The 18,983-nt window shown below is 35.9% G+C and overlaps 1 protein-coding gene across 1 annotated transcript; it reads right to left on the reverse strand.

Annotated features, from left to right (window-relative positions):
• Positions 1 to 3,669: 3,669 nt before the first annotated feature.
• Positions 3,670 to 5,289, reverse strand: LOC131067941 ((R,S)-reticuline 7-O-methyltransferase-like). Its single transcript, XM_058003097.2, has 3 exons — positions 4,517 to 5,289; positions 4,213 to 4,277; positions 3,670 to 4,131 (listed from the first exon to the last, which is right to left on the reverse strand). The coding sequence occupies exons 1-3, from the start codon at positions 5,259 to 5,261 to the stop codon at positions 3,817 to 3,819; spliced, it is 1,125 nt and encodes a 374-aa protein (XP_057859080.2). The 5' UTR covers positions 5,262 to 5,289; the 3' UTR covers positions 3,670 to 3,816.
• Between the last annotated feature and the right edge of the window lie 13,694 nt (positions 5,290 to 18,983).

The raw sequence follows: 18,983 nt of genomic DNA on the forward strand, positions 1-18,983 counted from the left end.
ACTAGAGGACGAATGCCGCCGGCCGAGCCGGAATGTCTTGCAAATTTTCGGCGGCTTTCGCCCACTAAAAGCCTATCGACTTAATAATCCCATTCAGACTATGGGGCAAACCTCATCAGAGAAGTTTCCTGACATGGTGAAACACCCAATCATGGAAGAGATAAATGAAATGAAGGTTTTCCTTGAATAAAATTTTCAATTGAATTTAAATTACCCTTTAAAAATTATATATTTGACACAAATATAACCTAAGATTATATACCTTCATCAAGATTGCATCAGCTCACGGAATATGTTCAAACATATTGCCACTCACATGTTGTACTCCTACAATGTTAAACACCAACCCACATTAGCTTATTGTACTCATATAATGTTAAAAACTAGACCATATCAGCTTACTATCATTTTGATAAACAAAATATTATATTAATGAACGATAAATTTTCATAATTATATGTTTTAATACACATGAGAAAAGAACAATTTATTACAAATTTTTAAAATTCACAAATTTATATAAAAAAGATTATTAAATTTGTAATTAAAACAAAACTAAAACGACCTAAGACTAGTTAAGCGTACAGAGTTAGGAGGTTCTTGAGAATAGCACATCTACTCTTATAAAACTGTTCATCCATTTAAACAACTTAAACTGAGCAAGATCAACCTTACCAGCGACCGGAGGTGCAGAAGCAATGACATGAGGCAAGTCAAAATTAATTCCTCTGATGTGGTTGTAATTCTCCACAATATTGGACAAGGCAGAGCCCAAACCTCCCCCAACATCGACTAAAGAATTTATCTTCTTAAATCCCTCCTCATAAATCTTCACAACACTAGACATGACAGCACGACTATCACAAGACATGGCCTCGTTGAATGTCTTGTTTGTTTCAGGATTCTTTGCAACGTAGTCCCAAAAACTCATACCAAAAGCCTTATCAAAGGCACCGCGGCCTTCTAACACAGACTCATGCAGATGAAGCCATCCCTTGAGGGTACTATCATTGTTGAATGCCAACAAATATGGAACATAGTTTTGCACTGACACACCTCCTTTTCTTGTTTCCTTAACAAGTAATTTAGAAAGGCCTGTAAGGCCATATTTAGTCTCAAACACTATCAAACACTATCAAAGTTCTCAACTAGCTTTTGCACATCTCTTCCATCAAATCTGTCTACATATCATTTGCATCTACATCACATCTTTTCAAACACATCCATACTTTAGTACCTTAACGCATACTTTTAAGATCATCCTTATATACAAGGGTATTCATTAGAAGTCTCAACTAGGATGGCCGAAAGTAAAGTATATAATATTACATAACCTAGGTCATCTAGACCAATAATATCGATTGTGGTCCACTCTAGGAGAAGGAGGGGACCCAAAACTAGCACAACACGTCCTTCTAAATTGATTTTCATGAGCCGCATACCCTAACATGTCCTTCTAAGTTCAATTATGGGTAGTAATCAAAGCAATAATGACTTTAAAATCAGTACTATTGGTGCAATGTTGTCCAAAAAATTGGACATTAAATCAACAAGTATGGATATTAAATCAACAAGTACTGGTATTAAATCAATAACTACTATCACAACAATTGAAACGTGTTCAACTACTCGATCCTCTCCCCTATATCATGCTTTTTGACTCACAACCACATCCATATTTTTATTCTGTCATGATTTTAAAAATATAACAGTGATGAGGGTTGCAAAAAGAACAATGATGATCAATGCTGGATATTCGCAATAATATTTCTCATTATGACAGTTCAATAATAATTTAACTGAATATATCTATGATATCCTGGCATTGACTATGCCCTCTCCATCCTCAGTAAGAGGGTGCATATAAGTTATTTAGTTTTGTCTTCACTATGAATTCAGCCTCTATGTGAATCCTTGGTCAAATCAATAATGCTTAGGTCTATAAAAATATTAGTTTTGCCTTCACTATGAATTGAAGCATGCCCAAAGAATCATAGTATGTCTGGACGTTACAACATATAGGCTTGAAAACCCTCCCACGTGAGCAATCAATCCAATAATCAAACACTTCGTCAAGCTTTCCATGTGCAGTGAGAAAGGATAGGAAAATTGGGAGCTGGGGTAGAGTACTTTCGAAGCAGCCAACAATAAAAATAATAAATAACAAAGATACAATATTAATGAAATAAAATAAAATTTTGTGCTTATATAATAATTAATGTGATACATCATCCTTATCATCTATCATAAGTTTAGTTTCGTGCTGCATTTAACCTACATGCTGGCGATGTCTAGACCCAAGACAAAAGAGAATAAAATTCAAATATATAATGAAGTGGAAGAATGTCACTTCACATACTGAGCAACATTATAAATCTATTGTTGTGTGACGAGAGTCTTGTAGCAATAGAAAATGATGCCAGAAAGAGAATGAATTTATAACATGTTTAATAAGTTTTCATATTATATTGAGTTATAATGGATATTAAAGCAGACAAAAAATGAAAACCACATAATTTTGTTTTTTCATAAAAAAACAAGAAATAAAATTTTAATGGTTAAGGACACCATTGTTTGGTAGGAATCACCTTGTAACATAAGGGCTATCTTTTATAATTTGCATTTGCACACGTGATTGGGAAGGCATTATGGAGTGATGTCTACATCCATGATTATATTGTATTAGACTTCTTCCGCTAATGTCATTGAGATTATGGGGTGTTGTTCATTCAAGGAGGTTTTGGCAAACTATGTTCCTAACAAGGTGAAACAACCAATTATGGAGGAGATTGATGAAATGGAGGTTTTTCCCAAATTTCAAACTCATTGCAATGATCATTGATGTTGTGGTTGCTAAGAGGATGTCTATGTCATCTCAGACGTTGATGTTGTGCATGGAAGGGCTTGACCGAAAGTTCTTGGGAACTTATGGTAACTTTAGAGGACATTATGGGAATTTTTTTTCTCCCATTCAGGTTCAATAGATGTACAAATTTTCCTCTATCGTGATCTATCTTATGTAGTTGTAGGACTCTTGATTTGGTCTTAGTTGTAGATTTACAACTACTTTTTGTTTTAAGATAAGGAGTGCTGCCCTCTTGCAATTCTGGTTTATATATATATATATATAAATCTTTAATATTGTATAGAATGGCTAAGATTTTCAATTTATAGATTTGCTTTTTCTTTCGCCTCGATCAATCAAAGTGGACTCTCTCTCTCTCTCTCTCTATATATATATATATATATATATATATATGTATACATATATGTATATATACAGATATCTGTATATATATACATATATATGTATATATATATATATATATATATATATATATATATATATATATATATATATATATATATATATATATATATATATATATATATATATATATATATATATATACCTTAAAATTTGTTAGTCCATATCATCTTCAAAATTTTATCAATTCACTTGTTATGAGTGAAGAAAATAAAAATTTAGTTTAAAATGGTAAGTAGAATACTTCATTTAAGCAACAAAGCAAAGCACACTATTGTGAAACAAAGTAAAACACACTATTGTGCTATTGCTCTTTGTCCGATAAAAATTATCATGATGACTTTTCCATAAAAAGAATTTAAAAAATTGAGCATGATTATAATAACACATGGAACTATATATGCGTACAACTAAAAGCCATTTTTTATAGAAGATAAAAGGTAGGTTTTGAAAGGACCCCGAACCTTATAGAAAACTGATAAAAAGTATTACTCTGATGGCCACCATAAAAAACAATAATGTGGCTATAGAACAAACACTCTATTGGTTTAGAACTTGGAAGCCTCAATAATGTTTTGAATAGATGGCAATTTGAAGATGGTGTAGCTTTTGAAACCCGCTTTGATAAGAATTTGTTTAAATTCCATCTCTGTTCGCTCCTTTCCACCAGTACTGAATAGCATCATTTCCATATCAAATGCCAGGCCCACTCCCCTTTGAAGATTTTCTTTGTTATCTTCATCTCTTTTTCCTTCAACAATAAGAGCATCAACAATTATAACTTTTCCATTTTCTGGTATAGCCTCATAGCACCTTCTCAACACTCTTACACAATCATCATCGCTCCAATCATGCAAAACCCACTGCAACAACATTTTCAATTTAATTTAAGTTACTCTTTAAAATTTATAAATTTGATACAAATATAATCTAAGATTATATACCTTGATAAAGATTGCATCAGCTGATGGAATGTGTTCAAACATATTGCCACTCACATGTTGTACTCCTACAATATGAAGAACCAACCCATATTAGCTTAGATGCACAAAATATTGTATTACTAAACAATTATTATTCATAATTATATGTTCTATTCAGTAAATTGATGGCATTATTGTGGACCCAATCTTTTTCTTTTAAACGAAACTAAAAGGACTTAAAGACTAGTTAAGCGTGTAGAGTTAGGAGGTTCCTGAAAATAACACATCAACTCTTACAAAATTAATGGACCAAGACCAAGCTTACCAGCGAGGGGAAGTGCAGAAGCAATGACACAAGGCAAGTCGAAATTAATTCCTCTAATGTGTTTGTGATTGTCGACAATAATGGACAAGGCAGAGCCGAGACCTCCCCCAACATCAACCAAAGAATTTATCTTCTTAAATCCCTCCTCATAAATCTTGACAACACTAGACATGACAGCACGAGTGTCACAGGACATGGCCTCGTTCAATGTCTTGTTCGCTTCAGGATTGTTTGCAACGTACTCCCAATAACTCATACCAAAAGCCTTACTGAAGGCGCTGCTCCCTTCTAACACAGACTCATGCAGATGCAGCCATCCCTTGAGGGAACTATCATTGTTGAATGCCAACAAATATGGAACATAGTTTTGCACTGACACAGCTCCTTTTCTTGTTTCCTTAACAAGTAATTTAGAAAGGCCTGTAAGGCCATATTTAGTCTGCCTGAAGTCCTCCTGGTGTGGGATGTCAATAAAGACTTCCTGGGAGGCTAGAAATCTCAGAAGACGAAACAGATATTCTATGTGAGGTGGGCTATCAGTAGATGCTGAAATACAAGCAGCGATTTCTTCTAGGGTAAGAGAGCCTGACGCCTCAGCAATTATGTCCGGAATATTCAGCAAAACAGCAGCTCTGAGAGCCATGGGCTTAGCTGCGCCCAGCATTATGTCATACAGTTTTAGCTTCTCGATCTGGGCTTCTTGTTCAGAAACCTGGGGAATTGCAACTGTAGGTGGAGGAGCCATTGAGAAGCAAGTAAAACTTTACAATGTATTGTTTAAATCAAAATGTAATGTAGTTCACAAATGAGAATGAGAACAACTATTTATAATAGTAACAGTTATAATTTGTAAAATATATTCAAGGTACCTAAATCAAATAAACCCTCAAACAATTTACTCATCTTGAATGTCTCTCAAAAAATCTGTTCATGATGTTCAACTAAGGTATACGTCATTCAATATATTTATGAATTAAGGCATACTTCAATGAGTCAAGCACGTTTTACCAAATCTGTGCGCCTGGAAACAGCCCAAGTGAGTACAGATGAACCCAAGCATTCCAACTCACTATAATCAAATCACCTTTTGAGATGAAAATCTTGGAGGACGGAGCTATCTGATTTTACTCTCATATTGAGCACTTTGTAGGGCCCTTGAGTTCTAAATCTTGCTTGTGTGACTACTATTGTGCTTGGTACTTTGTTGGGCTATAGGCCTCAATCGCGCTTGTGCGACTATAAAAGATAGTCTTTGAACGAAAACCCTTACTAAGAACTCTAGGAATAGAAGCTACCTGGTTCACCTCTGAAAGGTGGATAATCTTTGTGCAAGGGAGATAGTAACTCCCCCAAGAGACATGCCATATTGTGCCCCCATTAGTGTTTGGCGTCAGCTAATACAGTGTTGAGAATCCATTGCGTGAGACTCGATGGTCATACTATGATTAGCTATTGGGTGTGTTCTTGATTCAGCAAGAAAAGGTTTTCCTCCTCAGCCAACTTCCTTCAGGTCTCTATTCATGTCAATGGCTAATATGTTTTCTTTGTCTTCTTGCCAAGAGTAGAATTAGTATAAAGCACTACCCCTTCAAATTCCACTTTGTCATTATCAAACCCCTATTTCCCTCATCTTCATCCATATCAAATCCCTAATCCATTTGTTGGCATATGCACACTCTAATGAGACATTGTATGTGATTGAAGGTTTTTTCATTGATGGCAACCTTACAATCCTATGGCACCGGCAAGGCATTACACTGGCAAGGCATTACACCGGCAAGATAATTCACTGACATCAACGATCAGACTCTACATCGGCACCGACACAAAGAAAGGAAGTATACCGGCATAGAGACCGACAGGATTTTGTTATATTATATTTTGTTTATTATTGTAAAAACCTTCAATAATAAACAAAATATAATATAACAAAATCCTGTCGGTCTCTATGCCGGTATACTTCCTTTCTTTGTGTCGGTGCCGGTGTAGAGTCTGATCGTTGATGTCAGTGAATTATCTTGCCGGTGTAATGCCTTGCCAGTGTAATGCCTTGCCGGTGCCATAGGATTGTAAGGTTGCCATCAATGAAAAAACCTTCAATCACATACAATGTCTCATTAGAGTGTGCATATGCCAACAAATGGATTAGGGATTTGATATGGATGAAGATGAGGGAAATAGGGGTTTGATAATGACAAAGTGGAATTTGAAGGGGTAGTGCTTTATACTAATTCTACTCTTGGCAAGAAGACAAAGAAAACATATTAGCCATTGACATGAATAGAGACCTGAAGGAAGTTGGCTGAGGAGGAAAACCTTTTCTTGCTGAATCAAGAACACACCCAATAGCTAATCATAGTATGACCATCGAGTCTCACGCAATGGATTCTCAACACTGTATTAGCTGACGCCAAACACTAATGGGGGCACAATATGGCATGTCTCTTGGGGGAGTTACTATCTCCCTTGCACAAAGATTATCCACCTTTCAGAGGTGAACCAGGTAGCTTCTATTCCTAGAGTTCTTAGTAAGGGTTTTCGTTCAAAGACTATCTTTTATAGTCGCACAAGCGCGATTGAGGCCTATAGCCCAACAAAGTACCAAGCACAATAGTAGTCACACAAGCAAGATTTAGAACTCAAGGGCCCTACAAAGTGCTCAATATGAGAGTAAAATCAGATAGCTCCGTCCTCCAAGATTTTCATCTCAAAAGGTGATTTGATTATAGTGAGTTGGAATGCTTGGGTTCATCTGTACTCACTTGGGTTGAACCATGAGTCAAGCACGTTTCTCAAAATCTGTTCACCGGTTCAAACAATCCAGAATATCATTCAACTATGCATTGGATGTGTAAGTTATTTCAACGAAAATTGCATCAAAGTCCACAAAACTGCTATCATTCAATTCAAAGGGAGAATAGAAATATGATACCCTGTCACCAAATCGCCCTAAATCCAACGGCCATACTTTCTCCTTATCCAAGGGTTGCGATTAAGAGCTCGTGAGATGTATATTCTAATGAATCTATATTGTGTTAAGATTTGTTTGTAATTTAAGTGATTGTTGATAATTAAAGAGTTTACGAAACTAACAATTGCTTTTAAATGGGTCTTTGTTTCTAAATTAAATGATTGTTTACAATTAAAGAGTTTAGGAAATAATTATTGTTTTAAAAATGGGTCTTTGTTTTTAATTGGTTCTTGTTATTTTCCACACAAAACTACATGACCATGGCATGATAATACCTATCATAACATGGAATACCATCTTATGTGGAGGCCATAGATGACAAGACGGGGCAAGACAAGTATTTATTATGAGAAAACATGGGGGACATAGACACCATTGGAGGCGGCCAAGGAATGCCAACAAAATTTTAAAAGCAACAGAGAATGGAGTTATTTCTTCGTGCAGGGGTGGATGGTAATGATAATTTTAAAATAGCGAAATTATTTGAAGGGTCACCATTTTGGTGACCAAAAGAAAAACATGACACCTATAGCCTTTTGTGGTTTGTAAAACCCAATGCTTCTTGCATGTTCTCCAAGTTGTCCAAGGCTGAGCTCTGAGATCGTGGATGTGGAAGCTTATATACTATGGTCATGAGTGTCATAAAAGGTCGAGGTATGAAATTGGGTGGCCTTTTGTAAAGAAACCTTGTTCAATGTAAGTGTTTTTTATAAAAACCTCTTTTTTGGGTCATTGTTTCATGCAATGGGACTATTCTTTGCAAACTTTTTATAATGTGAGGGGCTAATGTGAGATTGTTTTGTGTAATTGTAGTGTGTAGTGTTCATGGGTGGGTTGGTTTTTTTAGAGAATTTGTGGGTGTTCATGGGCGGTGAGGATTTTACCCATGGCAGTCTCATATTTTTTTTGAGGTATGTGTATTAATGCGCCATCTTTTGCATGATTTCCATTCTTGTTTCAGACTGTGAAAGAGGATTTTTTGGATTGTGAAAGTGGGTTATGTAAGTTGGGCGAACAATCTGGTTGAACAATGGTAGCTATAGGTCAAATCTTTTTTGAGGGTTTGTACAAAGGGTTTTGTATTATTCATGGGCAAGGGTTTGTAACTTTGTAATGTCTAGTGTGTCACATTTGATGTCAAATAGTGATGCAAGGGCATCATAACATAGATCATTTGGTTGACTCCTCACCTGCAACCATACGATAGGAGTTTTATTTTAACATCTGATTTATTTTGGGTTTTTTAATTAAGTTGCAAACACACCTGTACAGACTCATAAATAAGTTGCAGTTAGGAGAAATGCTAAGGAAATGATCCCGAGTGGGAGTTTTAAGTCTGGAAAATAAAATGGAAAGCATTTATGAGTGGTTTTGGTGAGATTGCAGCAGTTTTAGCCAGAAAATAAAATGGAAAGCATTTATGAGGGATTTTGGTGAGATTGCAATAGTTTTGGACAACATTTTTGGGAATTTTCCAAAATTTTTGCGGATTTTGGTTTTGTGAAGATAGAAAAAAATAATAATTAGAGAGGAGAATAAGGAAGAACAGAGCATAGCTGACTCGAAGTAGTAGTAGCCAGAAAGAACCCATCAAACAAGAATGAAGGAGAAACTAAAGATCACTAGGATACAAAGCAAGGAGTAGGGAGAATACATGAGCACACAGAGAGAACAAAGAAGTGTATATTGGAATCCAATAACACTAAGAGGGGGGAGTGAATCAACGTTATACCAGAAAGTTCAATTTTAGCCTTATTAAAACATGCATATACCAATCGGTATACCGATACATACATAATTGAAAGAAGTAAAGCAACCAATAAGCCAATCACATAAATAAAAACCATAACACACATAATTATACGTGGAAAACCTCAAAGAGGAAAAATTACAGTGGGATTTATGACCCACAATATCAATCCACTGGCCATATGAAGAGATATTACAAAATATAAGGGGCCTACACTTGCAAGAAGGCTTACAACTTAAAACACACTGCTGAATCACAAAAGGAGCCTCACTGACTACATATAAATCCATATTACAATCCGAAGAAGTGTTGAACTGCAAAACATAACATCTTCTATGCCTGAGTATAGTTTTGGTTAAGCTTTGTCTGTTCCAGTTTGAAACCCTAAACCCTTTGCCGAAATAACCCTTACATAAATATCCTCACATACATAATCTCTCTAATACATTTCACATCATAGTACATCCACATCTCCATGACATTTCCATTATCATTACCATTACCATATCGATATCAAAATGATCTAATCCATCTGACCTATATACCCTATACAACTTATCATGCCTTATGTTGGCTTACAAAGATAATTACAATATCAATGTACATGTCAGCTAGATAACATAAATACATGAATATCAAAAACAATTGCCAATGCCGGATCCAAGAGATGTCGGCCTCCAATATCGATAACCTTATTATAAATCATGTCGGCCTTCATTGCTGGTAACCAAATAAATCCTTCTATCCTACCGGTGCCAGTGTTGGTGTAGTGTCTATGAAGTGCCTACCGGTACACAAGTGAACCAAAACATGAAGTCGGAACAAGATACCATGTTTCCATCAATGAAAACATAGTGAAACCAACCAATTGAGTATCAATTGGCAACAATCTCCCCCTTTGGCATTGATGGCAACACTCATGTGAAAAATGGTCATGATTTCATCTGCCAGTTTCATCCTCCCTGCTCCTCTTGAGCTGAATATTCATCAATGCAAAATACTCCATACTCCATTTCTCCCCCTAATGTATACAACTCCTCTATATCTTTTTTCACATTTAGATCACTCCCCCTTTGACATCAATGCCATCAAAAGTTCTAAAAAGAATGTCAAAGATCCAAAAACTGTACGATGAATATCCCCAAAATATCTTACCGGAGCTTAACAAATTTGAAAATTTTCAGATAAGCCTTCTCCAATAGCTCAAGATAGGTATCTCAACAAGATTTGAAAGTGCCAGAAATAGATACAAGTCCATTTAGTATACGTGCAAATGACTCTTTCTCACTTATCTCTGTCGGCGTGGGCTTTCCAACCATATCCATACACTCCTTCTTATGTACATTGAGTGAATCCAACCAGGGACTCACCAAGCCTCTCAGAGTTCTGGATCTTCTTATGATTTTTTCTTTTTCCTTCTCAAGAACAAAAATTGGGGTTTCCAAAATTAACATTTGACCGTCAAAGGATGTAGTCAATGAAGTCAATCTATCAAAAGAATTATCTATACTTGCAATTTTCTCCTAAAATTCCGTTATCTTCTTATCCGCATTAATTGTAAGTATAACTGTGTTACAACATACCCTATAAATATTTGTACACTGTTTCAAAGAATTATCTATCAGTTTCAGTTTTTCATCAATCTTCTCCTTCTCAGACACAATCACCTGATCAAATGCAGCTCTTTTAGCTTGTGTGAACCTCTCCAGTGCTTGCCTATTTGAAATTTGCTGCAAGGATTGAAAATCCTTTGAAATGTGCTTAGTAATTGTCTTAAGCTTACCGTATGGGCTCGCGTCCCTATTAATCTTGCACTCTGGGACTAGTCTATGTAAAATGGTTATTGACTGATCAATAATCCCTTTATCCATAGATCCCTCCTTCATTAATTTTTGTGCAGCCATCATCATGAGTTTAGTATGACTCATCTTGGTTATGTTTTTCTTTACATCACACAAGGTGGCAATTGACAACAATGATGGACCTACTACTGCTTCCCTATTGGATTCCCCTTTCTTCTCCTCTAATGATTTATCCTTTAAAGCTTCCTCACTTGCTCTGGTGGCTTCGCCATTTGGTGCAATCTTTGTAACTGTCGGTTCCCCTGTAGGAACTGTAACCTCAACTTGTACATTTATATCCGGAGGACTGTTATCCTCAATATTAGTGTCTTGTACATTATCAACCTTTTCACTCTCTGTGTTTGTCAGTATCTCGACATTTGTCTGTACACTTGTATCTACCGGGGGCTCAACTTCCACTATCTTAATGTTTTTCAAAATTGAGGGTGAAGTAACCATAATACCCTTTCCTTTTCCTTCAACTGGGGTGTCTGCAGTGTTTGTCTTTGATTCTGGTGAAGTAAAGAAACCTCGGTTCTCTCCAAATAACTTAACCCATGCCTTGTTGGCCTCCTTTATTATCTCATTTGCCCTTCCTAGCATCAGACTGGTTATTCTATGTTTGTTGTTAAATAATTTTCTATCTGCCACCTCAAGTGTCCTATCCATTTCCTCTGGAGTAATAGAAACACAAATAGATAAAAACTCTTGAATTTTTATCTGTTTGTTTTCTTGCATTGCTGATAGTCTCCTAGCATCTAACATATCATACAATTCTACCGGTATTTGATCTTCAATTTCTATTAACGCTTTCTTGTAAATACCCAAATATAACAATACTTCTTACTCTACCTCTCTTTGTTCATCATTCTCTAAGTGATCATAGTAAAAATGTACATTTTTTAACGTGCCATCCTTAGTTATTTCATCAACTAATTCTGCACAAGTTTTTGGTGGAACATTACCAGATTGAATAGCCATATCAATGTCATTCTTCTTCTTCCTTTTTGCAGTACCGGATGGAGCTGAAGGTGTTGCTTTTGGTGCTTTCTTCTGTGCCGATATTTTGAATGTAACTTTCCTAACTGGTTTGTTTTAGCGTCTACCTTAGTTTCCTCTGTTTTCTTCCTTGCAACCCTTTTGAATGCCAGGGGTGTGTTATCCTCAGATTCAGACTCTGTTGTGATAGTCCCAATGAACACTTCTAGTTCTTTCCTCTTCATGCCATTCTCTGGGACAACATCAATTGATGCTTTGATGTCTTGTGAAATCTTCTCAACAAACTTGCTTTCCTTTCCTTCGTGTTTCTCTCTCTTGTTCTAGTTGAACTCTATTTCAACCTCTAGTGTTTTTTGTTTAGCAGTACCACAGGGCTTCTCAGCCTCATCAATAGGTGCATCAATCAACATTTTAGCATAAGCCTCAAGGACCTATGCATCAACTTCATAGCCCATTTCCTCTATCCAAATCTTCTAGGGCTTAACCGCTTCCATAAGTGTTTCATCTTTCTTCACTATGAAACATATGTTAGTTGAATATTTCTCAACAATATGCTTAGGAACCCTTTCCCTAGATTTCATAGACTTATGGAATCCCTTAAAATATCCCCATACTTTATCATCTCCTTGACTTCCTAGGGTAGCAATTGACTATTTCAATTGTCTCCCTACCAGGATATCAAATGCCCATTGCCTCTTCCCAAAACCGGGAGTGTCATTCATGAAAAATAATATTAAGTAGACAATTAAGTTTCCATATTGGAAAGTCCCTTTCTTTTCACCTTTAATCTTTCCTTGGTTTATTAATAACTCATCTAACATCCAACCACATAGATCTAATTTCTCATTTTCTCTCATCATTTTGTAAGCTACAAAAATGTAGGAGCTAGAAACAGAATTAAGTCGGTTTGACTAAGTTACCTTATAACCGATGATCATGCTACCGAATCTAATGTCTCTGTCAGTAATAGTGCTTATTCTCATGGATCTCATGTCAGATGTTGCGCTAGTAATTTTGTTGACATAATCATTAGATAGCTTCTTGTCTAGACGTTGCCCAACCTATGGTAAACCAGTGATTTCCCTGATGGCTTCCTTGGTGATCTTGTAAGGTCTATCCAAGCAAATAAAATCTCCATGTACTATACTCAAAATATACCTAATGATTTCATCTTCAAATTCCAGAATGTCCAGAATGATGGTTAACCTTAAGTCTTCAATGTTCTTGTATGCTAGTTTGATCTTTCTAGAATCTCCCATTAGCTCGCTCATGTATATGCTTTTTATATTAGATATCCCCAAATCCTCAATGTGACAATGCATGTATTCCCTAACATGTTCGACATAAACAACTCCCTCTGGAGCACTGGAAACTGCTCCAACCGAATCTTCCAGGGTAGCCACATGTGGATACCACTTGAAAATTGTCTTGGGACAGTTCTTGACCTCTACAAAAGTCGGATTGGCAACAAAGATAGGAATAGATGATGATCCCGCTTCCATGATTAAAGAAAAATACCTGTTGATCGGTTCTAGTGAAAATCCTTAACAAGTTCTTCTAGTCGGTGGTGAAATCAATCAAGAAGATATTTGATCGCACTAAATAGCCTTTGATCACTCTGAATCACTCTTAATCACACTGAATCGCTCTGAATGCAAGGTGATAAAAAATAAAGTGAATTCAACCTTATATCCTCCAAGAAAAACCCTAATATTTCATTGAAATCAATGGCTGCCGGTGAAAGATACTGGGTCTCAAACAAAACACATCCATGACAAATAGGGATCTCCAATGTCAAGAACATCTTCCAGAACCTCTTCTCGGGGCATATGCGGTATCTTCATGAATTTTTCCTACCCCTAAGGAATTTGCCTCATTTATCGGATGAGCTACCTATAGGTACAGGGGCAACCTCCTCTACTGGATAAGTAACCAGTGCATTCCCATCTATTGATTTTTCTCCAGTCTTCCTGGTTCCAACAATCCAAAATATCGTTCAACTATGCATTGGATGTGTAAGTTATTTCAACGAAAATTGAATCAAAGTCCACAAAACTACTATCATTAAATTCAAAGGGAGAATAGAAATATGATACCCTGTCACCAAATCGCCGTAAATCCAACGACCATACTTTCTCCTTATCCAAGGGTTGCGATTAAGAGCTCGTGAGAGGTATATTCTAATGAATCTATACTGTGTTAAGGTTTGTTTGTAATTTAAGTGATTGTTGATAATTAAAGAGTTTAAGAAACTAACAATTGCTTTTAAATGGGTCTTTGTTTCTAAATTAAATGATTGTTTGCAATTAAAGAGTTTAGGAAATAATCATTGTTTTAAAAATGGGCCTTTATTTTTAATTGGTTCTTGTTATTTTCCACACAAAACAACATGATCATGGCATGATAATACCTATCATAACATGGAATACTATCTTATGTGGAGGCCAACAGATGATAAGATGGGGCAAGATGAGTATTTTTTATGAGAAAACATGGGGGACATAGACACCGGCCAAGGAATGCCAACGAAATTTTAAAAGCAATAGACAATGGATTTATTTCTTTGTGTAGGGGTGGATGGTAATGATAATTTTAAAATAGCAAAATTATTTGAAGTGTCACCATTTTGGTGACCAAAAGAAAAACATGACACCTATAGCCTTTTGTGGTTTGTAAAACCCAATGCTTCTTGCATGTTCTTTACGTTGTCCAAGGCTGAGCTTTGAGCTCGTGGACGTGGAAGCATATATACTATGGTCATGAGTGTCATAAAAGGTCAAGATATGAAATTGGGTGGCCTTTTGTAGAGAAACCTTGTTCAATGTAAGTGTTTTTTTATAAAAACCTCTTTTTTGGGTCATTGTTTCATGCAATGGGACTATTCTTTGCAAACTTTCTATAATGTGAGGGGCTAATGTGAGATTGTTTTGTGTAATTGTAGTTTGCAATGTTCATGGGTGGGTTGGTTTTTTTAGAGAATTTGTGGGTATTCATGGGCGGTGAGGATTTTACCCATGGCAGTCTCATATCATTTTTGAGGTATGTGTATGCATGATTTCCATTCTTGTTTCAGACTGTAAAAGAGGATTTTTTGGATTATGAAAGTGGGTTTTGTAAGTTGGGCGAACAATCTGCTTGAACAATGGTAGATATAGGTCAATTTTTTTTTGAGGGTTTGTAAAAAGGGGTTTGTATTATTCATGGGCAAGGGTTTGTAACTTTGTAATGTCTAGTATGTCACATTTGATGTCAAATAGTGATGCAAGGGAATCATAACATAGATCTTTTGGTTGAATCCTCACCTGCAACCATATGATAGGAGTTTTATTTAAACATCTAATTTATTTTGGGTTTTTTAATTAAGTTGCAAACACACCTATACAGGCTCATAAATAAGTTGCAGTTAGGAGAAATGCTAAAGAAATGAGCCTGAGTGGGAGTTTTAAGCCTGGAAAATAAAATAGAAAGCATTCATGAGGGGTTTTGGTGAAATTGCAGTAGTTTTAGCCATAAAATAAAATGGAAAGCATTTATGAGGGATTTTGGTGAGGTTGCAGCAGTTTTGGACAACATTTTTGGGAATTTTCCAGAATTTTTGGGGATTTTGGTTTTGTGAAGACAGAGAATAAAAATAATTAGAGCGGAGAATAAGGAAGAATAGATCATAGCTGACTCAAAGCAGTAGTAGCCAGAAAGACCCCATCAAACAAGAATGAAGGAGAAACTAAAGATCACTAGGATACAAAGCAAGGAGTAGGGAGAATAGACGAGCACACAGAGAGAACAAAGAAGTGTATATTGGAATCCAATAAAACTAAGAGGGGGGAGTGAATCCGTGTTATACCAGAAAGTTCAATTTTAGCCTTATTAAAACATGCATATACCAACTGGTATACTCATACATACAAAATTGAAAGAAGTAAAGCAACCAATAAGCCAATCACATAAATGAGAACCATAACACACATAATTATATGTGGAAAACCTCAAAGAGGAAAAATAATGGTGGGATTTGTGACCCACAATATCAATCCACTGGCCATATGAAGAGATATTACAAAATATAAGTGGCTTGCACTTGCAAGATGGCTTACAACTTAGAGCACACTACTCAATCACAAAAGGAGCCTCACTAACTACATATAAATCCATATTACAATCCAAAGAAGTGTTGAACTGCAAAACACAACATCTTCTATGCCTGAGTACAGTTTCGGTTAATCTCTGTTTGTTCCAGTTTGAAACCCTAAACCCTTTGCCGGAATAACCCTTACATAAATATCCTCACATACATAATCTCTTTGATATATTTCACATTATATCACATCCACATCTCCATTACATTTCCATTATCATTACCATTACCATATCGATATCAAAATGATCTAATCCATCTGACCTATATACCCTATAAAACTTATCATGCCTTATGTCAGCTTACAAAGATAATTACAAGATCAATGTACATGTCAGCTAGATAACATAAATACATGAATATCAAAAACAATTGCCAATGCCGGATCCAAGCGATGTCGGCCTCCAATATCGATAACCTTATTATAAACCATGTCGGCCTTCATTGCCGGTAACCAAAGAAATCCTTCTATCCTGTCAGTGCTAGTGTCGATGTAGTGTCTGTGAAGTGTCTACCAGTACACAAGTGAACCAAAACATGAAGTCAGGACAAGATACCATGTTGTCATCAATGACAACATAGTGAAACCAACCAATTGAGTGTCAATTGGCAACAATCTCCCCCTTTGGTATTGATGGCAACACTCATGTGAAAAATGGTCATGGTTTCATCTACCAGTTTCATCATGCCTGCTCCCACTGAGCTGAATATTCATCAATGCAAAATACTCCATACTCCATTTCTCCCCCTAATGTATCCAACTCCTCTTTTTCTTTTTCACATTTATATCACTCCCCCTTTGACATCAATGCCATCAAAAGTTGTAAAAGAAATGTCAAAGATCCAAAAATTGTACAATGAATATCCCCAAAATATCTTACTGAAGCTTAACAAATTTGAAAATTTTCAAATAAGCCTTCTCCAATAGCTCAAGATAGGTATCCCAACTAGATTTGAAAGTGCCAAAAATAGATAGAAGTCCATTTCGTATATGTGCAAATGACTTTTTCTCACTTATCTCTATCAGTGTGGGCTTTCTAGCCATATCCATACACTCCTCCTTATGTACACTGAGTGAATCCAACCAAGGACTCACCAAGCCTCTTAGACTTCTGGCTCTTATGATTTTTTCTTTTTCCTTCTCAAGAACATAAATTTGGGCTTCTAAAATTAAAATTTGACCATCAATGGATGTAGTCAATGAAGTCAATATATCAAAAAAGTTATCTATACTTGCAATTTTCTCTTGAAATTCCGTTATCTTCTTATCCACATTAATTGTAAGTATATTTGTGTTACAATATAACATCTAAATATTTGTACATTGTTTCAAAGAATTATCTATCAGTTTCAATTTTTCATCAATCTTCTCCTTCTCAGACTTAATCACCTAATCAAATGTAGCTCTTTTAGCTTGTGTGAACCTCTCCAGTGCTTGCCTATTTGAAATTTGCTGCAAGGATTGAAAATCCTTTGAAATGTGCTCAGTAATTGTCTTAAGCTTGCCATATGGGCTCGCTTCCCTATTAATCTTTCACTCCGGGACTAGTCTATGTAAAAAAATTATTGATTGATCAATAATTCCTTTATCCATAGATCCCTCCTTCATTAATTTTTGTGCAGCCATCATGATGAGTTCAGTTGACTCATCTTGGTTATGTTTTTCTTTACATCCTATGAGGTGTCAATTGACAACAATGATGGACCCACTACTGCTTCCCTGTTGGATTCCCCTTTCATCTCCTTTGATGATTTATCCTTTATAGCTTCCTCACTTGCACTGGTGGCTTCGCCACTTGGTGCAGTCTCTGTAACTGTCAGTTCCCCTATAGGAACTGTAACCTCAACCTGTACATTTATATCTGAAGGACTGTTATCCTCAACATTAGTGTCTTGTATATTATCAACCTTTTCACTCTCTGTATTTGTCAGTATCTCAACATTTGTTTGTACACTTGTATCTAACGGGGGCCCAACTTCCACTATCTTAAAGTTTTTCAAAATTGAGGGTGAAGTAACCATATTACCCTTTCCTTTTCCTTCAACTGGGGTGTTTGCAGTGTCTGTCTTTGATTCCAGTGAAGTAAAGAAACATTGATTTTCTCTAAAGAACTTGACCCATGCCTTGTTGGCCTCCTTTATTATCTCATTTACCCTTCCTAGTATTAGAATGGTTATTCTATGTTTGTTGTTAAATACTTTTAGTGTCCTGTCCATTTCCTCTGGAGTAATAGAAACACAAATAGATAAAAACTCTTGAATTTTTATGTGTTTGTCTTCTTGTATTGTTGATAGTCTCCTAGCATCTAACATATCATACAATTCTACCGGTATTTGATCTTCAATTTCTATTAAGGCTTTCTTATAAATATCCAAATATAACAATACTTCTTCCTCTACCTCTCTTTGCTCATCATGCTCTAAACAATCATAGTAAAAATGTACATTCTTTAACATGCCATCCTTAGTTATTTCATCAACTAATTATGCACAAGTTTTTGGTGGAACATTACCAGATTGAATAGTCGTATCGATGTCATTCTTCTTCTTCCCTTTTGTAGTACCAGATCGAGCTGAAGATGTTGCTTTTGGTGCTTGCTTCTGTGCCGATATTTTGAATGTAACTTTCCTAACCGGTTTCTTTTTAGCATCTACCTTGGTTTCCTCTGTTCTCTTCCTTACAACCCTTTTGAATGCCAGGGGCATGTCATCCTAAGATTCAAACTATGTTGTGATAGTCCCAATGAACACTTCTAGTTCTTTCCTCTTCC

The sequence above is a fragment of the Cryptomeria japonica genome, chromosome 6 (assembly GCF_030272615.1).
Source record: "Cryptomeria japonica chromosome 6, Sugi_1.0, whole genome shotgun sequence".
Classification (NCBI taxonomy): Eukaryota; Viridiplantae; Streptophyta; class Pinopsida; order Cupressales; family Cupressaceae; genus Cryptomeria; species Cryptomeria japonica.